Source organism: Barbus barbus (assembly GCF_936440315.1).
Source record: "Barbus barbus genome assembly, chromosome: 37".
NCBI lineage: Eukaryota > Metazoa > Chordata > Actinopteri > Cypriniformes > Cyprinidae > Barbus > Barbus barbus.
In genome coordinates this window covers 3,347,648-3,371,870 of record NC_136715.1, presented here as the reverse complement: position 1 = coordinate 3,371,870, position 24,223 = coordinate 3,347,648, and the positions used below count along the sequence as shown (strand labels likewise).

Genomic DNA, 24,223 nt, shown 5'->3' with positions numbered 1-24,223 from the left:
ATGTTGACTGCATCATCCACAGACCTGTTTGCTCTGTAGGCAAACTGCAGGGGGTCCAGTGATGTCCTAACCCGTCTTTCAAATGATTTCATGGCCACAGACGCTAAAGCCAAAAGTCTGTAGTCATTAAGTCCAGCAATTTTGGGTTTCTTTGGGACGGGGATGATGGTGGAGTGTTTGAAGCATGAGGGGACTTCACACAGCTCCAGTGATCTGTTGAAGATCTGTGTGAAGATGGGGGTCAACTGGTCAGCACAGATTTTTAGGCAGGCTGGTGACACACCGTCTGGGCCTGGTGCTTTCCTTCTTTTGTTCTTTCTGAAGATCTGGCGCACATCTTCTTTGCTTATCTGAATTGTAGGTGTGGGGGAAAGGGGGGTTGCTGGAGGTGTTAATGGTTGTGTGGAGAGGTGTTCAGGGCGGGTGTGAGGTGATTTTTCAAACCGGCAATAAAACTTGTTCAAGTCGTCTACTAGTTGTTGATTCTCGAATGTGCTGGGGGTGGTGTCTTGTAACTGGTGATATCTTTCATACCTTTCCACACTGAAGCAGAATCACTGGAAGAGAATTTGTTCCTTAGCATGTCAGAATAATTTAATCTTTGCCACTCTGATCTCCTTTTCCAGTGTGTATTTAGCCTGTTTATACAAGACTTTATCCCCCTTTCTGTGAGCATCTTCTTTGGCCTGAGGGAGCTGTCTGAGTTTTGCAGTGAACCATGGTTTGTCATTGTTGTAGGTTAAATGAGTTCTGGAAGGAATGCACATATCCTCACAGAAACTGATATATGATGTCACAGTCTCTGTGAGCTCGTCCAGATCGGTGGCAGCAGCTTCAAAAACAGTCCAATCAGTGAGAGAGAAACAGGCTTGTAAATCCCGTTCTGTTTCAATAGTCCATCTTTTAACAGTTCTTAATACAGGTTTTGTGTAACAGTGATCCAATATATTACTGTCTCTGGTGGGACATGTGATGTGCTGTCTGTATTTTGGCAGTTCACGGGAGAGATTTGCTTTAATAAAGTCCCCGAGAATGATTAAAGCAGAGTCTGGGTGTTGTTGTTCTGTGTCTGTGATCAGATCAGCGAGTTTCTGTAAAGCTGTGCTCACGTGCGGTTGTGGTAGAATGTAGACACTCACGAGAATGAACGAGCAGAACTCCCGTGGCGAATAGAACAGCTTGCAGTTAATGAAGAGCGTTTCTAGATCTGAACAGCACATCTTCTTTAACACAGTTACATCTGTACACCACCTCTCATTGATGTAAAAGCACAGTTAGTAAAAGCAGAGTTAGAAAAATCCTTGTTTGCCCAAGAGAGCAGAAAGAGTTCGTCCGTTTTGTTGGGAAAAGAACGTAGATTTGCCAGATGGATGCTAGGCAACGGCAATCGAAATTTGCGCTGTCTGAGCTTCACGAGCGTGCCGGCTCGCTTCCCCGTCTGCGCGTCCTGAAGCGTTTGACCAGAGCTACGGCTCTGCCAACTACAATGTCCAGCAAAACGTCTGAATAGTCAAAATCCGGTAAAATATTTTTTGGGGTGTTCTGCCGAATATTCAGCAGGTCATCCCTGGTAAAACTGATGGTATTTGAGAAACAAATACAGTACAAACACTGAAGAGCAAAGCACAGTAACTGCCATCTGCGTCGCCATCTTAACACAATAAAGAATACACGTCGTCAGGGATGTAGAAGGTGGAGGCAGATTATGAACCTCATCAGCTTGGCTCATGAATATTAATCAGGTGATGTAAAGTTCATGCAGTAGTCACAACTGATTTATGGAGTTCCGGTAAATGGGTACTAGCCCTAGTAGAATTACCGCTTACGGCTTGAGCCTTCGTTCAGTCGACTGCTGATGCAACTGGCTGGCAGATGTTTCTGCTTGGTCTAAAAGTCTTAAAGAAGACATATGTCATTTCGATTACCTAAATGGTGGGTGAGATTTGGGATTATTCCACCAAGTTTGCCATCTCTGACTTTATGATTTCTGACACCCAGACACTTTCAGGAAAGAAAAATCATAGTAATAAGACAATTCTGAACAAAAACCTTTCAGTACTGGACCTCTAAAATTATGTTTCTGCTTGATGTGCTGGTGCTGATGTGCTAGTGTGAATATGTACACCTCCATTAGGAGGCGCTAGACTGTAACTCCCAAAGACAAACTGAAGCCTGCGTTCCTTTGCTCGGTTGCCTTCGGTGTCTGTAGAAGTGTCATTTGACAGACATCTGTCACAGCTCATCTATTACACGCCCTGTCAACTCTCTCTCCCTCACTTCCTCTTTCTCTCTCTGACCTCCTCAGGCTGTTTAGCATGTGTGAGTGAGCAAACCGCTTCAGGAGGAATATAAAGACATGAAGGGTGAATTTCTGTCTTTATCACAGTCTACCTCAGTGCTTCCCAACCTTGCTCCTGTAGGTCCCACAAAAGCACACATTTTAGTCTCCTTTAACAGACACAATCGTTTCAGAATTTTAATGATCATCTGAGAATCTGGTGCATCTGATTAGGAGTCAACTAACTAGTTATGTGCAAAACTACATATTCTGAATGACTAGTCAGAAACGATGCTTTGATTTGTGGCAGTGGTTTAAAAGAGACACAACATGTTAAAGGGATAGTTCACCCAAAAATGAAAATTCTGTCATTAATTACTCATCCTCATGTCGTTACAAACCCGTAAGACCGTTGATCATCTTCGGTACACAAATTAAGTTATTTTTGATGAAATCTGGAACTAACACGTTCAAAGCCAAGAAGATAGTGAGGACATTGTTAAAATAGTCCATGTGACATCAGTGGTTCAACAATGTCCTTACTACCTTTCTGGGCCTTGAACGTGTCAGTTGCGTTGCTGTCTATGCAGGGTTAGAAAGTTCCCAGATTTAATCAAAAATATCTTAATTTGTGTTCTGATCATGGCGGAAGGTCTTACGGGTTTGGATCGACATGAAGGTGAGTAATCATTGACAGAATTTCCATTTTAGTCCCCTAATTCAATCTCTAGCCACCTTATATATATATATATATATATATATATATTTAAAAAACTTTCTAAATAACCTATTTGATTAATCCATTCAATTAGTCCACTATTCCATAAATCCATTGTGAATGTCTAGTTGACCACTTCAAGCCATCCCTAACAATAACATAAAAAGACCACTCAGAAATGTTCTCAAAAAATCCATCCATAATGAATAAAACTTGATGATTACAGGTCCATTCCAGTATGCTTCTATTATAAATGTATAATGATTACAGGAACTAGAGAACCCTTGCAAAAGTAAAAATGCATTTTAAATGTTAATCTCCATTTATATGTACCACCTTAAGACAGACTTAAAACTATGTGTAACTGGAATGATGGTCACACACACACACACACACACACACACACACACGTTGGTTTTTGTGGTTTATGGGGACTCTCCATAGGCGTAATGGTTTTTATACTGAACAAACTGTGTGTGCTATTGCCCTACACCAACCCTACACCTAAACTTAGCCCTCACAGGAGACTTTGTGCATTTTAGATTTTCAAAAAAACACCAATTAGTATGTTTTTTAAGCCTTTTGAATTACGGGGACATAGGCAGTGTCCTCATAAACCACCTTCATATTGTAATACCTCTGTCATACCCATGTCATTATACAAATTTGTGTCCTCATAAACCACATAAACATGCACATACACACACACATTGCTACTGATAATACCATGATCTGAGAAGTGAATATTATAGACCATATCAGCATGACTCATGAATATTGATAAGGTGGATAAGGTGACATGACATTCAATTCAACTAATTAATATTAATGAGCTCCCATAGATTTCCTGAAAGGCTTTTTGTGGACACTAACCATATATGGGTTACTGCTAAATGCTTGTAAATTAATGCATCTTGTTGGCAAATACATTTTATTTAACCAGTTAGTTCCAACACTGAACTGACTGAAGATGAATAATGGCACTATTGTCTTTTACAACTGCTTTACAACAGAATCTGAATTGTTTCTGTAGTTGAGTTTCGATTACTGATTCTGCTATTTTCTTGTTTGTTACTGTGAGGCTGCTTTGACTTCCTCCAAGTTAAAGAAAAGTCTTAAAAATACATATTTACCCAAAAATAGTGTACTTCTATGCAGGGAATCCGAGTAAAAACTAATGTGTTCTTTTCCTAAATCCCTCAAGTTTGTTTTTTAGCTGTACAAAACACTCCGGAGGAGGGCCTTTTGTCAACGCCGTGAAGCCCTGGATTACCATACATCTGGAAGGTCTGCTTGACGGACGAGTGAAGGATGGAGAGTGCTCTCCCCAGTGATAATGACAGTGATCTGGCAGCTCTCAGATTGAAGTCAAGGGCCACTGGGTGCTCCGTCAAAAGAAGCAGTCCTGTCGGTCAGGCTCTGAACAGCCCTCCACAGGGGGAAGCGTTTAATTACCTCAGGTCTCCAGTCGACTCTCCAGCTAAAACAAAAGTAATTGCCACACTTCAAAAACAAAAACATGAAAACTTCTTTGGTTAACAGGGCCAGGGCGACTCAGTAATGCAGAATGCTTTGTGGAGGAGTAATCTGTATGCAAAGCGGGAGCACTTGGCAGTGTGCGGTTCCCTGAAAATCTCAGTTTGATGATCTAAGCAGAGCTGTAATATTACTCGGTTAAGATAAGAAACAAACAATAAAGGAATCAACAAATAAACAAGTCCCGAATTAGTCTGGCTCACACTGACTGATCCAAACAATGAATAACGAACAAAAGCAGCTTTTAGCATCTTCTGTGAATTGTAACAGAATTCTTTAATTAATCTTGAAAACCAACGACTTTCATCCAGGTGTACACATACCATGGGAGGTATTCATTACAGTACCCAATAAATATTAGGAAATACATTAGCTTTAAATGGATTCACATAGCAAATTAAACTCCTATTTTTAAAGAACTTTTAAGGAAATAAGAATGTGTGTAGTGTAATAAGTATATCGACTGATTTGTTCAAAACAATGATTCATCCACGTTTTTTTAATTTCATTATTTTAGTTCAATCATATCCATGTTGCACTGTGTTCCCTCTTTTATTTTAATCATGTCCACACAGTACTAATTTGGGTCGCACATGGTAACACTTTATTTTAAGGTGTCATAATACAGAGTAAATACCTAATTAAGCACTTAGTAGTAGCCGTTGTACTTACATGAAACAAAATATACTTACCATGCAACTAAGTTATGGAACAGTTTGTAATTATGTAGATGTAATAGGCAGTTACTGTTACACATATGTAACAGGCTGAGTCTGTTACACAGCTACTTGTACACTTAAGTACAATCTTGATACACTTTATTTTAAGAAGCTTATGCCTGGGTAATATTCTGTCATTTTAATAGAATTAGAAAGGTATTACATGTATTTTAGCTGTGTACTGGTGGGTTAAATCAAATTAAGGTGCAGATGGATAAGGTGTACAGTACAGATACACATGAAGTACACTTAACTACAATCTTGATATACTTTATTTTATTTGTGAACTTTATTCACCTGTTGTATAAAAAAATAACACTATTTAATTATGTACTGTAGTTTTATAAAATTGTGTAGATGACACTGTCAGTGGCTACACAATATTGATATTATATCTTTTTTTAAGTGATTTAAAGCTGCCTCAAAGAGAAATGGAAACACAAAAGCAACCACGACCACAACAGCAACAACCCTCCATCCCTAGTCTTTCAATAATTCTTCAGTGGTTCTAATTAGTATAATTAATTCAGTTTAATGAGCCCTCTTCTCTCAGTCTACACCCTCTAAATCATGTCATGACCACTTTATAAGGAAACCGAATGAGCACTTACGCTTAATGTAGGTTTTTTGTAAATGGCTTTAATCCACAGGTGATGCTATTGTCTATGAGAGCTGCGTGAAGGATCGAGGCCTGAGAGCTTTCATGAAGAGAGCACAGACCAAAACATATGACGTCACGCCAGGAAAACCACAAGCCCCACTGCTGATAGTCTTAATTAGCTTTCTGACTCAATTAGTTTTGTTAATTAGCATGTTGGTTGTAAGCTAGCGTTTTGGCTGGTGAGGACTAATTCATAATAAGCCACACTTCATTTCAGCTCTGACCTTTTTTCCGTCTTGTTATTCGGTTTTGTTCTTAACCTTACCTCTAGCATTTCTCGTCATGTCATCTGTTTCTGCTGCTTCTGTGATGTTCCAAACTCTTCTTTCTCACGCCTGTCTCTTTTTTTTTCTTTTTACAGCTAGGATTGTGTAACAGAGTGAAAAGAGCAGCCTCATCTACATTCTCTGAGCTTCAGGCTCAACTCACATCGACTACAAGACACTAAATGTGACAGACCAAACAAGTCAAACACACTACAGACAGACATCAGAGAAACCTAAACACAGATCGCTCTAGTGAGACTGTCCAAAAGTCGCTCTGAATAAAACATGTCCGCTCTGAAGCTACCTGATTAACTGATCACTTGCTTTCTTGAAGGAAACATGATATATGTTTGCAAATGCAGATCTATAAAACGGATAGTATGTGTTTAAATCACTAAAATGGAATAGTTTAGAAGAGTCAGTTGTTCAGGAATTGGTAAAATTAGACGGGCTGCACTGTATGCTTTTGATTCACTAATAAGAACCGGCTCATGCAGGTAATTCTGAATTAGTTAGACTATTTTGCTATATTGTTTTGATTAACTAAAAGTTAATTAAGTTGAAACTGGATTGTAAGAGTCATTTGTTCTGGCATTAGTTGGACTACACTGGCCATGCTGTATGGATTTGATTCAATAAAAAGAATTGGCTCCTAACGGTCATTCAGTCAGGGATGAATTGGACTACATAGTCATGCTGTTTCCTTTGGAGTCACTAAAAAAGTATGGTTAATAAGTGTCATTTGTTCAGGACCTGGTAATATTACACTGCTCATGCTGCTTTTCATTCAATAAACAGAACTATATCATAAGAGCCATTCCTTGTGGTTATACTACATCAGTCGTGCTGCTTAGTTTTGATTCACTAAAAAGAATCATAAGCTCACACACACACACAAATAATTTTGTCCTGCTTCTGTTCTTTTTTCATTTTGATCTGGTTATGAATAAAATAATTTCTAAATGTGCTAAAATCACTGTCACACATTGGCCTCTCACAACTGCAGCAAGTCTCTTTCCATTACAGTAAAATACTATGATTTGCTTTATATTTAATACAAGATTTCTAAATTCCTTTTTACAATTTTCAATGTCTTTTTCAAGCAAGCAACATCTACACGTTGTAGCTGGAAGAATGTAGTAGGAGAACTTCAGTGCCAATGAGATTTGTACTGCAAAGACATTATCACACAAAGCCATATCAAGCTGCCAATACAAGGGACCATAAAGCAGGCCAACAAAACATATATTTTACTCTCTAAATTAGGTTGGGTGGCAATAAAACTACATCCACCAAACCAAACAATAGTCATCGCACTTAAGGTTGAAAGACAGGCCAAACTCTTATCACTTGCATATTTGAGGCTGGGTGATAAAACCAGTTTCAAGTGTGCACGAGAGGTGCCAGGCAGCCATAATGATAAATCAGAATTGCAAAGAAAGACACAAGCAGACAGTGATCAGACCCAAGAGAGAGCTCGTCTCCTTAATGTCCTGTGCAATCAATACAGGAACGCCCTTTACACGCTTCTATAAGAGACGGCCAAACATTCTTCTTCTCCATGCACCATGATTCTGTTTGCCTTCCCTCTCTTCTGAGCTGTGGTGTGATGATCATTTTTTTTCTTTTGCAATTAATTAAATAAAAAAAAACAAACAACAACAAAAAAACCCCACTAAAAAGCAGTAAATTAATTTAAATGTGCCTCTTCATGTTTTTCATTTATGAATTAAAATTCATTTTGAGGGCATAAAGTCAAAAATGATCTAATTTTATTACACCTATTTAATAACAAAATTAAATTAAGAATTAAATTAAGCTTTTTTAGTAGTTTGACGTAGCCTTTTATTATTATTATTATTGTTATCATTATTATTTTACATATTTTAAATATTTTATTCTTTTTTTTATATTAAATATATGAACAAAACTTCTTCCCAACATTTGTCATGTGATGCCTATGACTATGACATGTCAAGATCAATACAATCAATTTCAGATAACAATCTTTTTATGACAAATATAGTAAAATATCATATCTTGCAGCTCAAAAAATCTTTTACCTTGAAAAATATATTTATATATTTACTGTGCATTTAAGACACGCATGCATTTAAGTTGTAAGGAAAACATGTTTTTACTTGTTGTTGGTTACACCACATGGCATTTAGCACAATGAAATTAGATTCTTTTTAAACTAGAATTTTCTCTTTTTTATTGGGGAAACTCTTATTCATTTTATTGTGGACAGATAAAAAAGGCAACAGACCCTTGAAGCACCACAGATCTTGGGCCATTTGAAATGGATAGTGCTGTTTCTTTTTCAGAAGAAAGTCCCAAGTAAAAGTACAATTGCAAAAAGTAGCATAGCCCGCAAAATAAAGCAAGTAGTAAAATAAATTGGGAGTTTGCGGAGCTGGGTTGTTTAGATATGGAACAGACGTTGGAGCTCACCTCCACAGGGAATCTCCTGCCATTGATGCTGTGCTCCGAGCCGTCTGAACCATTGCTCTGGCCCCAGTGGAACTCCACCTTCTCGGCTTTGAAGCGGCCCGGTAGCCCGGCTCCTCTCACAAAATAATCGTCCTTCAGGAAGATCGCCACTGTGAGGTGCAGAGAAAAGGAAAGAGGGTTAAATAGGGAGAAACCGTGAGATAAAGACCACTTTCTTGGCATGTACAACCAAATGCCTTCCAAGGACCAATGCATTTCTGACTGAAAATAAAGAAAATGACTGGAGGACACTTCATTTCAATATTTATGATTATTCATTTAGCTTCCTTAGGGACATAGGCTGAATATTATACGCACTTTCTTTCTGCTGTTGCTGTCGTCCTCAGAAGGCCAGGTCTCAAATGAAGCAGTAATTTGGCTGAGAAGACATTTCCCCCTCACACCATTTCAAATTGCTTTTTTGATTCCTTTTGTTATTTCATAAAACCCGAGCAATAAAAAAAGAAGCAACCCATAGTGAAAGCTCTTCCATCCAAGAGCATTTAGATCCACAAATTAGTCTTTCGCACTAGGACTGGACTTTAATTAATGAGTGCGACCTTAAATAGCACAGCCTTTGTTGGACAGATTTCCTTTTCTGATTGAATTTCAGAGTGATTTTTTTTCTCGCCGCTTGCCACAAGAGATTTGTGTCCTATTTAAAAGAACCGCTCCTCTGAAACCACGCTTGTAATCTTACCGAAACAGGCTAGTGTCCAACCGCTGAGATATTGAAGCAATCAACTGGTGGCAGTCTGAATCCGTCACCACAGCAACGCGGAGTGACTCGGAGGTGCCAGGGGCAAAAGTAAGGTTTCGCACAAACGTACATTCTCAAGCCAGGGAAAAAACAACGCCACTCTCTGTACTTCTCTCGACTCCTCTTTAACTTGTTTGGTCTTCTGTTGGTTTCTTTGACGTAATCCGACATGAGAGGGAGCATGGGTTTCATTAGTTATTCCAGCTCTGAGCTTCATGAGCTTTAACAAACAGGCAGGAATTAGATGGCTAAGCCAGCAGGACCTTGGAACGGCAGCATGTGAAAACTAGGCCTCGCCTGCCAGAAAATCCTTGATCAATGCAAATGTTTCTTCAAGGTTCCAAGATCTCATGAATTTCTTAAGTTTAATTTGGCGGGGGTCTGTGAGAAGCTTCTGCACTGGGCAGTCCAACAACACACACTTGCTCGCTCACTCGATAAAAACACTTCTGTGTTTGGAAGAGCATACTACTTTTAGTTTTCTGCTGTATACAGTATGTAAACCGTGCACAGTAGCTGATTTCAGAATGCATGGAAGAGAAACAAGCTCACTGAGAGAAATACTATACCACAAAATGCAATATACTTGACTTGATCATCCATTTTCAGTGTAACAAACTGATTTGACGGCTTAAAGATAAGGCATCTTTATTCATACTTGGATTAATAAGCATTTTAATGTATTATATATTTATCATATGTGACCCTGGACCACAAAACCAGTCATAAGGGTCAGTTTTTTTAAATTGAGATTTGTACATCATCTGAAAGCTGCATAAATAAGCTTTCCATTGGTGTATGGTTTGTTAGAACTATTTGGAAATCTGGAATCTGAGGGTGCAAAGAAATCTAAATATTGAGAATATCACCTTTAAATTTGTCCAAATTAAGTTCTTAGCAATGCATATTACTAATCAAAAGTTTTGATATATTTACAGCAGGAAATTTACAAAATATCTTCATGGAACATGATCTTTACTTAATGTCCAAATAATTTTTGACATAAAAGAAAAATCAATAATTTTGACTCATGCAATGTATTGTTGGCTATAGCTACAAATATACCCGTGCTACCTGTATGTCTGGTTTTGTGTTCCAGGGTCAAATATGCTTACAAATGATATAATTTATTATTATTATAATTTAAGTAAACACTATATATGAATAAATGATTTATTCATTGCTTGCTTATTTATTTATTTATCTATCAGTTTCACATTGAGTTTAAAAAATATAAAGAAAAGTTAGATTTTTAGACACACATTGTACACTGGTGTACACTATATTCTACACAGTATCTAGTGAGCAAGTATTCCAACTTTTCTGGACATCTCTAATGAGTGTTTCGCTCAAGGTGAGAAGGTCAAGGGTCACTTGACGTTGTAGTTGTCTATAGAGAAAATGATTTGAGTCATGCATTATTCAGAGGTGCCAGATCTGTAGGTTTATTGTGCCGCCCTGTTCCAGGTGATTATTTCACTGATAAAACACTCATGTGTCAGTTATAAATAGCAGAGCAGCTCTCCATTATTCATGGGACAACAGCGGGACATTTGTCTTCCTCTGCACGGATTATGTTAAGGAGGGAAACGCTGGGCAATTCGTGTCTGTGTTTACTTCCTCAATATGCTCTGCTGCAGTATGGCTTAATGGTGCAAGACTGTAGCATGAAAACTGAATTTTAGTGTGAAAAGTTCGGGGGGGGGGGGGGGGGGGGGGGGGGATAACACCATACAAGTTTGATGGAGCTTTAAAGTATGAGAGTTGAACACTCAATGTAACCTATAATTTGTAGCAGTCAAAGGCATGATGCTGCCACTGTCACATTGAGCTCTGGTGGGCACATGGGAGATGAAGGTTCGTGTCCTGGCTGCAACAAATCCTAAATCCATTTCCTGGCCCATTTTAAACCCCATTCACTTTTATGTAACAGCCAGGACATTCTGAAATATATTATGTCCTTATATTCGATGACATGATGGATCGATGTACTTTTTCTTTTGTTAAACTATCCCCAAAAGACGGTGTGTATTTACCAGTTTTGCCTGTATTCTTCATTGATGTCTTGTTGGATGACTCTGCATCAAACCCGTCCAGCGTGAGCTCCTGGTACTCCATCGAGACCTTAGTGTCTTGGTCGGCTATATTGATCGGCGATTGGTTTCTCTCCTGACACTCAGGAAAAGCTGCCGCCCACCCTGTATCTGGTCCGTATGTCCCTGTAGAAGAGAAAGACAGCAAATCAATGGATCATCACACTGCAAACAGAAGCCAAACCACTCCCAGACTCACTTTATTCTTCATAAATGCCAGTCAAAATGTCTGTCTGTCTCACGAAAACAGAAAAGCTTCATGAAAGTAGTCACACTTTAATCCAAGACCTTTAAAGCACCCAGAATAAAGCAGACAAGAGTTTTATTTATTTTTGAATCTGCTGAGAAGTTTACAAGCACTCAATAGAGACAAATATGGAAACAGTTTATAGAAGTTACCAGTGGCATCGCAAGCCACTTTCCACTGGAGACCCAATACAATTCTGCTGTGGCCCAGTAAATTTTTGCTGGACCTCAGATTTTCGTAAAGATTATCATTAATTAGATTAATTTGTTCCTTTGTTTTAGTCAAATCATGGACAGACTGTATTCATTAATTTCGGTATTGTGGCCACATTTGATTAATTTGTTGCCTCATTTTAATTTCTCTAAAATTTGACCACATTCTGCCAATTCGATCCCGATTTTTTTTTTTTTTTTTACGATTTAGTTAAATGTGGCCACAATTCAACTAAAATAAAGGAACAAATTAATAAGTCATGCGAACCTTAATTCGTGGCCACAGTGTCTTGTTTTTTTGGCTCCATGTATAAGAAACTGGACTGTTACATGATGTAGCCCAGCATTACATTTTAACTTTAAGGTACAGATGCTGCACAAAAGTAGTCAAAAATTAAAAACTGTTGCTTCCAAACTCACCAGAGTTGAACAATTTAAAAGCAATGCTACTAACTTTACTATATTTTTGAGTAGCACAACATTACACCAGCTTCCTTCAAAACAATGTAGCTTCAAGTAACAAGCTATTTTGTCCAACAATTAGCATTACAGCATATTACTGTTTGAAAGCAGGTTTCCCAACACTGTGTGGAACTATCAGTGATCAATGTCACACCGTAGAGACCCTTGTCATCGTATACACAGTAAAATAAAAGTAAGCACAGGCAATTTGACTTGAGCAGACAAAATGGGACAAGCAAACAAGACAAGGATATTTTAAGAGTCCATTAAACTCTCTAGTACGGTTAGAAGCACCGCTTTGGCTTTGCTCACAGTTAAAGCCTGCCAAATCATAAATGCACCTTTCAGAGCAATAACCACATCCTGATGAGACTCTTTATTGCCAGAGTGTGAGTGTGTGAGTGTTTCTTCTCTCTCAGACTTGGTGAGAGGTGAGCAGTTGTCCACAAACAGCTAAACAGACGGTCCATCCCTAATTGAAAGCAGTCCTCAGCTACCGGCCTTTAAGATGAATTTGTCGACAATTACCACAGGCCTGCAAGCATCCGGAGCGATCTGAAATGTGTATTTCATCAAATTAGGATTCATCCTCCTCAGCCTCTGCCCTCACTGCAGCCTTGGGGCATATTGATTGGATGGGTCTGGGCTTCATATGGAGCAGCAGAGTGCTATAGATCCGGGTAGCACTGCTGGCTAATGAAAGAGAGCGAGGACTTGCGTGTGAAGAGATTACTCACTCCTTAATGCAGCCGAAACAGGGTTAGAAAAACTGCACACGCAAACTTAATCTCAACCACACCTCAGGACACGCATCTCAGATGAGAAAAACCAAGGGTCCGAGTACATAACCCTGCCTCTGAGCAGAAAAATTTCTTTTTTATTTGTTTTGCTGGGTTTATGGGTTTATTTGTTCCGTTACATCTATTTTTCATTTGTTTACACATTAAGCTCTGTCCAGTTAACAGTAGCATGTTTATGATATTATATTAACCTATCTGTTTTAGTCTCAAAATGTACTTTGTGTAAATACAATGAAGCAAGTATGCAAATTCGACTCATATTTTGTTACATTTTGACATGTCAGAATGCATTTTATAAGTACTTGCTGCATTCTTAGCATTGCTACAAGGGGTGCTATGCACCTTAGTCAGGGTAGAAGCCAATATAAGTTTAATTCTAATGAAAATAACGCTGTACAGTCAGTTCAATGGGATATAAGGCTGTATACTTTTGTGTCAATCAATCAACCAATGACACATTGAAAAGCCCTTTTTCTAAAAAAACATCCCAATGAACCAAAAAATCTAAAAACTTGACTGACTGAATTCTGGAAAACTGTACAGAATGGACTTATCCTTACATCCTAATTTTTATTTGCCTCAAATTAAATATAACGTATGAGGTCCACAGCAAGCAATAGCATAAATTGTCTTCTACTGTCAGCTGTCACTTTCACATCAACTATTCCAAAGGCAGAACATCAGTTGCTGAGCAAGTAAGTGAAACAGTCAATATAGTTATATACTTGAATAACAACAAATCTGGCTTAAAGGAACAGACATTTGAAGATGACTTTATCACGCCCTGGAGTATTGGAGTAACATTACACGCACAAAACTATATGTTAAATACAACAGGATGACATTTTGCACTGCCATGACCAATCATTCACATTAGTTGAAGTGTTTCTTCATGTTACAAGTAGTTTGTCCAACTGTCTATCAACTTAACCAGCAATCAATTCAAGCCTCCCTCGCTTCCTCTCCTCTTGTAAAAACACACTTCGGTGGCTGGTACAGTACATGGAAAGCTATTCGCTTGAGGATGGAAGGGAAGGTTCAACCCACTCCAACATTAAATGGTTGTGAGAGATCTCAGCCTCCCACTATTTTGATTTACCCTTCATTCCTCCCTCCAGACAGAAAGGGAGGGAGCAGCGACCAGGTGTCAAATCAACATTTCATTCAGCTTGATCAATACTGCCTCTGTTCACAGTTTCCTTCTTTTTTTTAACTTTGTTGAGAGAGAGAGAGAGAAAGGGAGTGGGAGAAGCTGATGAATCTCCTAAAACGAGATTGCATTTTGGGGCAAAAGACATCAGCTTTGCTATGAGAACACACAACCACACTAACCATTGATGCTCTAAATTTTTAAAGGTATAGTTCACCTGAAATGAAAAAAAAAAGTCTTTCATCATTTACTCAGCCACAAGTCTTTTAAAATCTGTTTGTCTGCCTTCCTTCTTTGGAACTCGGAATGTTGCTAAAATGTTCCATTTGAAGTAAAAGTTAACGGAAGCAGCTTGGACATTCTGCTATATATCTTTTAAATATGTTTTTAACAGAATTCCATTCTTTTAATTAAGTTTTTTTCTTAAATATTACATTAGGACATTCTTGTTTTTATATCCCGCCAAAAAATTTTACATTAAAAGATGAATTCAAGGCACACTATCTATGAATTGCATTTTTACTGTATTTTTATTTATTTTAATGGATTTATATGAAAAAATGACCCTCATGTCATTGAGCCATAAACAAATTCTGTAAATTCTCTGAATAAAACACAAAGCATGAAAAAAATACTTCTAAAACAAAGACAGCGAGAGAATGCAGACTGGTGAATTTCTTTCCCACTCCCTTTTAGAACCCTTCCGAAACAAGACGTGCCACTCAAAAAATTCATCTGACAAGTACAACCATGCCCTCATCAAAATGTGTGAAAGGAAGACAGCAAAAAGAAAATCCTTTTCCGCTAATGCTGCGGTTCTCATGCATATTTTACCATGAACGGTCTCCAAATCTCCAGAGAAGTTGAGTGTAAATATACCTGTATACTGCGTTTGGCCCCCAGTGACAATGAGCTTTTCACCCTATTAGCAACAATTCTCCGGACTGATGCAGAAAAAGTGAGCGCAACAGTGTAATTTATGTTACGAACAAAATTGCGAGAACATCTTAAGAGCATTTATATTATGTTCACCCAATTGAAGCATTGTTACCTGGTAAACAAACACACCATTCGGAAAGATGTGTCAGTTTGGATAGGAAAGAGACAGAGAGAGGGAAAGAGATAGAGAGACAAACAACAAAAAACAGAAGAAGATTTTGAAAATTCTCCTGTGGCTTCTCTTAGGGTTTCTGACATGTCTATGATATGTCACACTAAGCCTGTCTCTCGGCTGCAGGTGCATTAGTGATGGGTCATAAATGTAGAGAAATGTGTCTGTGGTGTTTCTGGATTTACCCAGCTTGAATCCATCAGACTGTGAGGCAACCAGTGAACACTGGAGAGAAAGTGTTCTTTTCCCCTCTTGAATACAGTGCTGACACACACACACACACATACACATACACACACACACACACACACACACACACACTTTACCCTTATGCGTAGATGCACCAGTAACAATGGCACTAAAAGTGGATATCTAAATGGAATAAGCAGATTCAATTATTTCTTAATTGTCATATGACACTGAAAACTAGAATAATGGTCGACAAAAAAATGTGGTTTTGAAATAAATAAAAGATAAACATAAGAATACAAAAACAATTTTTTTTTTTTTTAAATGTCAACATTGGTGATCATAAGAACCTTCTTTCAAAAACTGCCTCAAATGTCTGAATTATTTTATGTGCGTATGTTTGAGTGTTTATACCGAACCCTTAGGTTTTTTTTTTTAAATTATTAAATTTCAACATTAAATTTTAATATGGATATATGGGTACAGACTTTTAATTCATTAAAATGAACATTTTATATATATTAATATATTTGTTTGCAGTAGTTTCATACAACACAAATGGAAGGCCACTTGAGGAACGCTAGAGCACTTTTATTGAAAAGAGATCACAGTTTCCATCAGTCTGTTTATCGTCCTCCATAATGCACTGGACCCTATTAAAGAGGTGCTTCCTCTGACACAACTTCTACTTTCTTTAATTAGATCAATGATTGGGCTTAATTACTCACATAGGCTTTGTGGCATCAGTGCCGAAGCGATCAAAGGTGAGAAAGAGAGAAACCTGCATAGAGAAACTGAATCGTAGGCCTGTCATCATCTCCACAGGGGCCAGTACTACCATAATGTGCATTAGGAATGTGACAAATAAAAGCACTTTTGGGAAAACAAACTAGGAAAATAATTATGAATCAAGTGGCGTAAATACAGCCGAGTGGCGCAGACACTTTGGAAGTCTTTGATCCGTGCGGGACGAATCCCAGCGTAAAATCTTAGGAAGAAAGAAAAAAGAAGATACACTAAGTTTAAGTAAACACTCATGCTAACAGGCTAACAGCTAATGAGTGAAGAGTCTATATTGACATCTCTCTGAATGACTGGTTTGTGCATGGTTAACGCAAAGAAATCTAGTGAGATTGTACTTCAGAAAGCTCAATTTGACCGCATAAATACAGCCAATCTTTCTCCGTCTGAAACCAGTCACCTTTGGTAATGACGGATGCTGTGTGACGTTAGCGCTTAGCTGTTTGAAGTGCAGAGGTGGACAGGGTAAAAGTAGCTTGTCTGGCGGAGTGTTGCGCTGTTAATTAGATGTGGCGTGTGTTTATGTTTGTGAGTGTGAGTATGTGTGTGTGTGTCCAGGCAAGAAGACAAGACTGGCTGTAAACCCAGTGGGACTCGAAGCCCATGAGCAAAAGCTGTCAAGAGCGACTGGAGATCCACACGCTGTCAAAGAACATTTCACGGCAGCCCACAATAGACTCAACACGCACACACACATAAACAAAGAAAAATAGACACATTCTCAAAGAGTCAGATATATTTCCACACAGAGTTATCATTCAAAGACAGATTTCACGCCTCTCATGCACCTCACACAAACTTTATCGTCTTCGTGTCATCCACACCCCATTACAATTGTATTCTAGGTGCACAGGGGTGGCCGTATTACATTCGAGACAATGTCTGCAGCCCAATTTGCATGCTATACATTCTAAATTACACGCGAGATTGGAATTTGCATGTCCCAGATCATAGTACATTGGAAATAGCATGCCAAAGCTACCCAGATGGTATGCTATTATTGGATTTTCTGAAGACTTGTTTAGCTAATATTTCCCACAACCCCTTATGCAACGGAAGAGAAGGAGTGATGGTTTCTGCTGACTCTGCTGAAAAAAAGGGTGAGGAGTGTAAAGCTAAATAAAGCAGTTTTAATAAAGCAATAAAGGTGTGTGTTACTTTGATTTTACCACAGTAAAATAGGTGTTCTAGTGTGCAACAAAGATAAATGCTTATAAATAGTTACATTTAATCATTAATTGATATAAACAACAACCAACACTCATGAGAAAATGTAACTACTTTACAAGGTGGGAATTTCGTATAAATTCATACAATTTTTAGAAAAAGAAAAAAATCCATAAAATACCATTAACTGGGGCACAAACAAATTGTATGAAAACTTTTAAATGAAATTATATTTTAATATTTAAAATTTATTACCCACTAATTCACCAAAACAAGTTACAAATTACCATGAGAGTGTGTTGCTTCTTCCAATAAAACATAATCCATTAGTCTAACAGTAAGCTATTGTGTACAGTGTAAGCAGCACAGCAGCTTAGCAAGAATGTGTGCTAACAGATATACAGTACGCTAGCCTATTATCCAATCACAAATCTTTGTTTCAACAGTATTAATAGTATGTATGAAGCTTTAAGTGATTAATAAACGTAGCTGATAATGCTAACGTAATAAATGTAGCTAGATGCTAATGCTTAGCCTACATGTCAGTGATAACAGTCAAGGGATAGGCTTTGTGGCGTAAAGATAGTATCTTAATACTGATACAGCGTCTTATAACAAACTTAAAATTATGTGTTTATGTAATGCAATGCAAATTACGACGCAGCTAGTCTCTGATACTCCTGTTGATGTATTCTGTTTATCTAGTTTACAAGAGTGACAATATGGTAAGACTTAAATTGGCATGAATGCTACTGTCACGTGTGTCTTGTTCCCTAGGTGTTTCCTTGTCCTTATTTGGTTCTCCAGTCCCTGTCCTCGTTTAGTGTCATTATTAGTTCATTAATAATGAACTAATAATGACCCGCTAGCCCACCGTTCGCAGGGAAATCCAGACCGCCGTTCGCGGCCAACACAAGCCCGCCACCATTCACGGCTCTCCCTCACCCGCTGCCATTCGCGGCCCACGCAAGCCCACCGGCAGAGTGTATGGCAAGCCTGCCGGCATTACCACATGTGCCCCTGGGACTGTTGGTGGAGTATGAGGGGATGTCTTGGACTCCAGTTCCCGCTCCTCCAGTGCCAGCTCCTCGATAGCACCCTCTAGTGCCTGCTGTTATATGTCTTCACCCCGCTTGATGTGTCTTCTCTTGGCATTTTGGATGAATAAATACTGTTTGTTTGAAGATTCTCCGTGTCTCCTCACTCCTTCGTCCCCGCGCAGCCTGACAGCTGCATTTATGTAGCAAAAATATATTCTGTACAATATAACTTTGAGTGGAAATGTGGTGTGTAGGGGGTCTTAGCTGTAGTATAAATGTTTTAATGTATACAAATGAAACACTGAACTGAAGTGTCACCTTAATTTAAACCTAGAGTCTCTTAAAGTATATTTCATCATCTTAGTCTTTAAGAGAGTCACCGATCTTCAAATGCATTGTTTATTGAGCAAACCTTGTAAGGTTGTTTCTTCTTAGGAAAAAAAAAATCTCTGTTATTAAAATTTCACAGTGTTGTATGACTTTAAGCAAAACCTGTAAAAAAAAAAAAAATCAATTGTGAATGTGTCAAATGGCCGGAACACATGCAAACTCTAACTTTATTACAGTAAGCAGCCAAAATGCTCATTAGAGGAAACCAGTCTCTCATATTAGAATAAAATCCTTGAAGTTGCTTGTTTCATAAACTCATATCATCTAACCTCACCAGACCCTCCTTTCGATTGCATTCTGTTTTCACTCTCTATTGTTTGATATAGTGACATTGTCCTGAGATTTTTCCTTATTTTGCGATAAATAAAAGATAATGAAACCCCCTTGAGCAAAGAGGGAAAATTTAATTCCAACAATACTTCAAACGGATTTAACTGAGTTAACCGAAAAAGAAAACCTCGGCAAAATCAAAAGCAAAGCAGGCTGGAGAGAGAAAACTCCAATAAATATCCAAGCAAGTCCCCTTGGCAAAAAAAAATAAAAATAAAATGTACCTGATGTAACCGGGTTTCAATTCTAGAGATGTTTTCCCGGCCTATGCCACCATTAGTGGTTGTGAATAGCATATTATTTTTTTTATAACATAATTTTGAAGGCATTTTCAAGTCACTAATTTGTCTTAGTATGTGAAAGTTTAATGTTGCAGTTTTTTTGGCTTGCGTAAAAGTGTAACAAATATACAGTTATTTATATATGTGTTTGTATATATATATATATATATATATATATATATATATATATATATATATATATATATATATTTCATACACACACACACTTGGGATAGGAATATAAGAAGAGTCCTACAGCCAATCCGAGAGCTCAGTCCAGTGTCGATCACTAATGGACCAGAGTTCTTTGAACATTGTCTGGACAATTATAGTCCCAAAATACATTATGATAGTCCCAAAATACATTAAAGCTTCATAAAAATACTTAAATTTAAAGAGGAAAAAAGTACTTTTTAACTTTCTAATGTCACGCATGCAGTTAGAGACGTCTGTTTTGGCCAAATGTGACCAGTGGCTATGTCTGATCTTCGCTAATTTACCATTCAAAAATAGATAATGTTCCATTTCAGGAGGATGGAGATAATTTTAGACTATAAAAGCAGAACAGAATGGGGAGGAGACGGTGGGCAATAATCAGAAAATGAGCGCAACTCGCTGGTCCATTAACAACGCTTTAGCTTTCTGCATCTTTGCTCAAGGGAGATCTGGAAACCCTCATAACAGCGAGGCTACTTCATTGAAAGCTCTTTAAGAAAACATTAAGAGCAAGTTCTAGAATGTCTGGAGCAATTAAAATCAAAAGAACATGGTTATTAATGTGAAGACGATTGCCAATTCTTGCTTGTGGCTTCACTCATGCATGTGGCTTATTTCAATACTTGCCATTTCCCAAATATACTTTGATGATCCGGTGAGAAAAACCTTCATGGAGAAGAGCTAGAATGCCCAAAACCAGCTTAGACTTAAAAGCTATGATTTCTTCTATTTGTGCAGTGACATTTTTTTAAAGTTGATTAATTACTCATGAACTTACTCATGAATGATTGATAGTTTGTTGCTCACCTATCAAACATCAGATCAGGAGTTTAGCATTTAGTGTATAGCTTTCCAATTAAACATGTTTTGGCCGTTCAGAAAGCAAAAGCCATTAGTTACAGTATATGCCACAGAAACTGTTAAATAAAACAACCTAATCATCTTTCACCTAGATGCAGAGAGGCATGTCTCAGCTCTCCTCTTCACTAATTTTTAGTGGTTTTAATTAAAAGATAAAGATGCATCTACATTCAACAGTCATTCGGTTAACCTCTTTATCAGGACTTGTTTTAATATGAGGAGAATTATGGTCAGCGACAACACTGTGGCATTTCCCCCGACTTACCAATAAAACATAAGGATGGAAACTGACTCTTAGATAGATAGATAGATAGATAGATAGATAGATAGATAGATAGATAGATAGATAGATAGATAGATAGATAGATAGATAGATAGATAGATAGATAGATAGATAGATAGACAGACATGTATGTTTTGTGTAAAACATACATTTCTACTTGGTTTTACATGTCTTTACTGACTGTACAGCTTTCAGGTTTAACGTCATCGCAAAGCATCTGCTGTGAGTTTAGATGAGCCATTCTTTCCATCTTGCCATTTAATTCTTACTCTGTCATCCAGTTTCCTTCTAGTTCTCATTATCCCAAATGCCACAGTGACTGCTGCCACCTGCCCCACCTCCGGGCTCAAGGTCTCTCCTCAGTTTGCCTCTTAGAGGACATCATTACCAAATCCTTTATTTAGTACTAACCTTCAGAAACATTTATTCTTGTTGTACCGCGAGAGATGAATGAGAAGGCTGACCTGCACAGGCTGACCCTGAGTCATGGTGTTAATTATAGCCGGGCTCCAAAACAATGAAAAATAATTTCCCATAATACCATTCACAAACCTTATCAGAGCTGCAGGGCATCACAGTATCTGGAATTAAAGCTCAGCTCATCTTCTAAAGTCCATGTGACTGGATTATTCCTAATCTATCTATCTATCTATCTATCTATCTATCTATCTATCTATCTATCTATCTATCTATCTATCTATCTATCTATCTATCTATCTATCTATCTTAAAAAAAAAAAAAAAATATTTAAAGTCAGAAACATAAAATCTGTAGAGTTACATGTCTTTATTTTTAGATGTTCAATTGGCACTAGAACTGGCAGAAATACAGGTAATTAAAGTTTTACCTTTTGAAAGGGTACCGCCCCAGTGACAACTTTTGTACCTTTTCTTCTTAGAGTGATTTAAGACACGCTTCTGAGAAATAAAGTCACAATTGTAAGATATAAAGTTGTAATTACTAGAAAAATGTTGCAGCTATTTAAAAAAAAAAAAAAAAGAGTAAAATTAGGCTTTATATTTGCTAGAAAAGTGGAGAAGACATGCAATGCCTCTTCATGTGACTTTTGGGGGCTAATTATAGTATACAAACAACTAAGGAAGTTGGGAACCACAAAGTAAAAGCTGATGGGCTGCTTGCTGAGTAATTTGGGTGTAGAATACAATGCTCACTGGACTGGTCTCATAAAAACAAGTGTTCAGTGGTTCAGAGTTGGTGGAAGATCTTGGGAGAATCACCGGGGGTCTTACACAAACCACAAACAAATCCTGTGGGATATACCACACAAGCTGATTGATACACAATTACACAACGCCAGCTGGACTTTTTGAATATCAAACAAAACACAAGAATGATGATCAGTTCCTCAGCTACAAATTATTAAATTACAAGAACAGCCAGACTTTGAAAACATCATTGGCTTTTTGCCTTCAGTCTTTTCAACTTTGATCTTGATCCCAAAAGTGTCATAAATCAAAGCCGTTGGCCATCCATGTTACTACCATCAAGAAATGGATTGCATCTTGCACTTGGGATGTGTGATCCATTAAAATGCAATTTAGCCGAAGCGTATTTCTCAAAACAAGGGAAAGTGCCAGTCATCAGTTTCATAGGAACGAGTCAGATTTGCTCTCTAAGCTTCACTCAGAGATTGATGAGTGGAAATATTAACACTTCATTTATAGTCCCTTCAGAGACACCATGACCATAATGAGACACAGAGAAACAAAATGTATGCGCTTTCTTTCAAGTAGCATTGGTCTGCCAGGGTGAGACATTTCTGAAATGAAAATAGGGACAATTCTTGTTCAGCATTCAATATCATATTACTCAACATTTCGTTACTATTATTATTTATTGATTATATTTTGTATAATACATAAATGGCAAACTAAATGAGTATGTAGAACAAAATACAATCACAAAGATAATATTCCCATTCAATATAACAGTAATGAAGTAGTAATGACAAACTGCTAGTAATGGCAAAACTAGCAAGTAATCTGTAGCACCCTTTGTGCTACATAATTGAGGAGATAGCGGCTATGCCGCAATTCTTGATATTTAATTCACTTTCTAGGGCTGTTTTGAACATGCACTGACAAATAGGGAAATTTCGACGAGTCCAACAAAAGGTCTTTGGAAAACAGGAACATCTAGTCACTCTACAATACAGATGGGAGCAAAGAAAGTGTAGACAAAAAGAGGTTAAAAACAAAAAGAAACCACAGAACAAAGAATTAAGAGTTACTCCTACAGTGGGAGAGTGTTTGAGTAATACAGGAGCCCTCCGGCATCAGTCAATGGCTGTAGACACATCATCCGTTAGAGCCCAATCACGATGAGGTTCCACACCATCTATCAGCCAAGCTCTTTCTCCACTTCTACAATTAGTATTGTTCCAGTCCCAGCCTCCCTCCCAGCCCTGTGCCGGCTGTCTCCCCGATGCCATGTCGCCCTGATGAATGCACCTCTCTCGCCTCCATTGATTTCTCTTCAGGCTCAGGTCCTTTGTTTGATTTGCTAAGTACTGGAGTGCTATGACTGAGGTGTTACACAAATTTCCCTCCCTCTGGCTCCCTCTTCCCTTGTGTTCATGTGCCTACCCTGACTTCTCCCCAAAGGCATGACTCCACTCGAGTAGAGATTATTTTTCATATGGCAAACAGGGAGATCTATAAAGCCGTGAACTTCAGCCAATGCTCTGGCCTATGGCCCATTCTCAAACAAGACAAGCAAAAAGAGTTGTCTTCTTAAACAGGACAAATACAGTTTGTCAATATATGTGTGGGGAATAACGACAATGAGGCCAGACCCGTATTTCGAATCCAAACTGAACTCCTACTGGGCTGTCGGCATGCCTCCTTTTCTCTTTTCCCAAAGCACTTGCAACAAGGACATAGAAACAGATAAAGATGCCAGCCTAAAATATCCCATTTCATCCAGACCTCGGAGATTCCCAGCATGGAAGTCATTCAAGAGCAAATAATTATTAAAAATCTGCATTGTGTCCTCGCTGCTACAAGTCAACAATTAAATAAGTTTCTCAATTACTGATAATGTAGGAAAATTGTTATGTAGTTTAACTGGATGTACATTTGACCGCTCATGTAAACAGCTACAAAGTGTGAGTATTCTTTGCAAAGCAGCCACCTCAAA

The 24,223-nt window shown here is 38.0% G+C and overlaps 1 protein-coding gene across 2 annotated transcripts in view; it reads right to left on the bottom strand.

Moving 5' to 3' along the window:
• Window positions 1-24,223, bottom strand: part of LOC306857254 (receptor-type tyrosine-protein phosphatase gamma-like) — a 232,741-nt gene that overhangs the window by 84,646 nt on the left and 123,872 nt on the right. For both annotated transcript variants that reach the window (XM_079397099.1, XM_079397100.1), the window contains exons 3-4: window positions 11,468-11,650; window positions 8,633-8,781 (exon numbers count right to left, since the gene is read on the bottom strand). In XM_079397099.1, coding sequence (XP_079253225.1) covers window positions 8,633-8,781; window positions 11,468-11,650 — 332 coding nt within the window. The remainder of the gene's footprint in view (window positions 1-8,632; window positions 8,782-11,467; window positions 11,651-24,223) is intronic.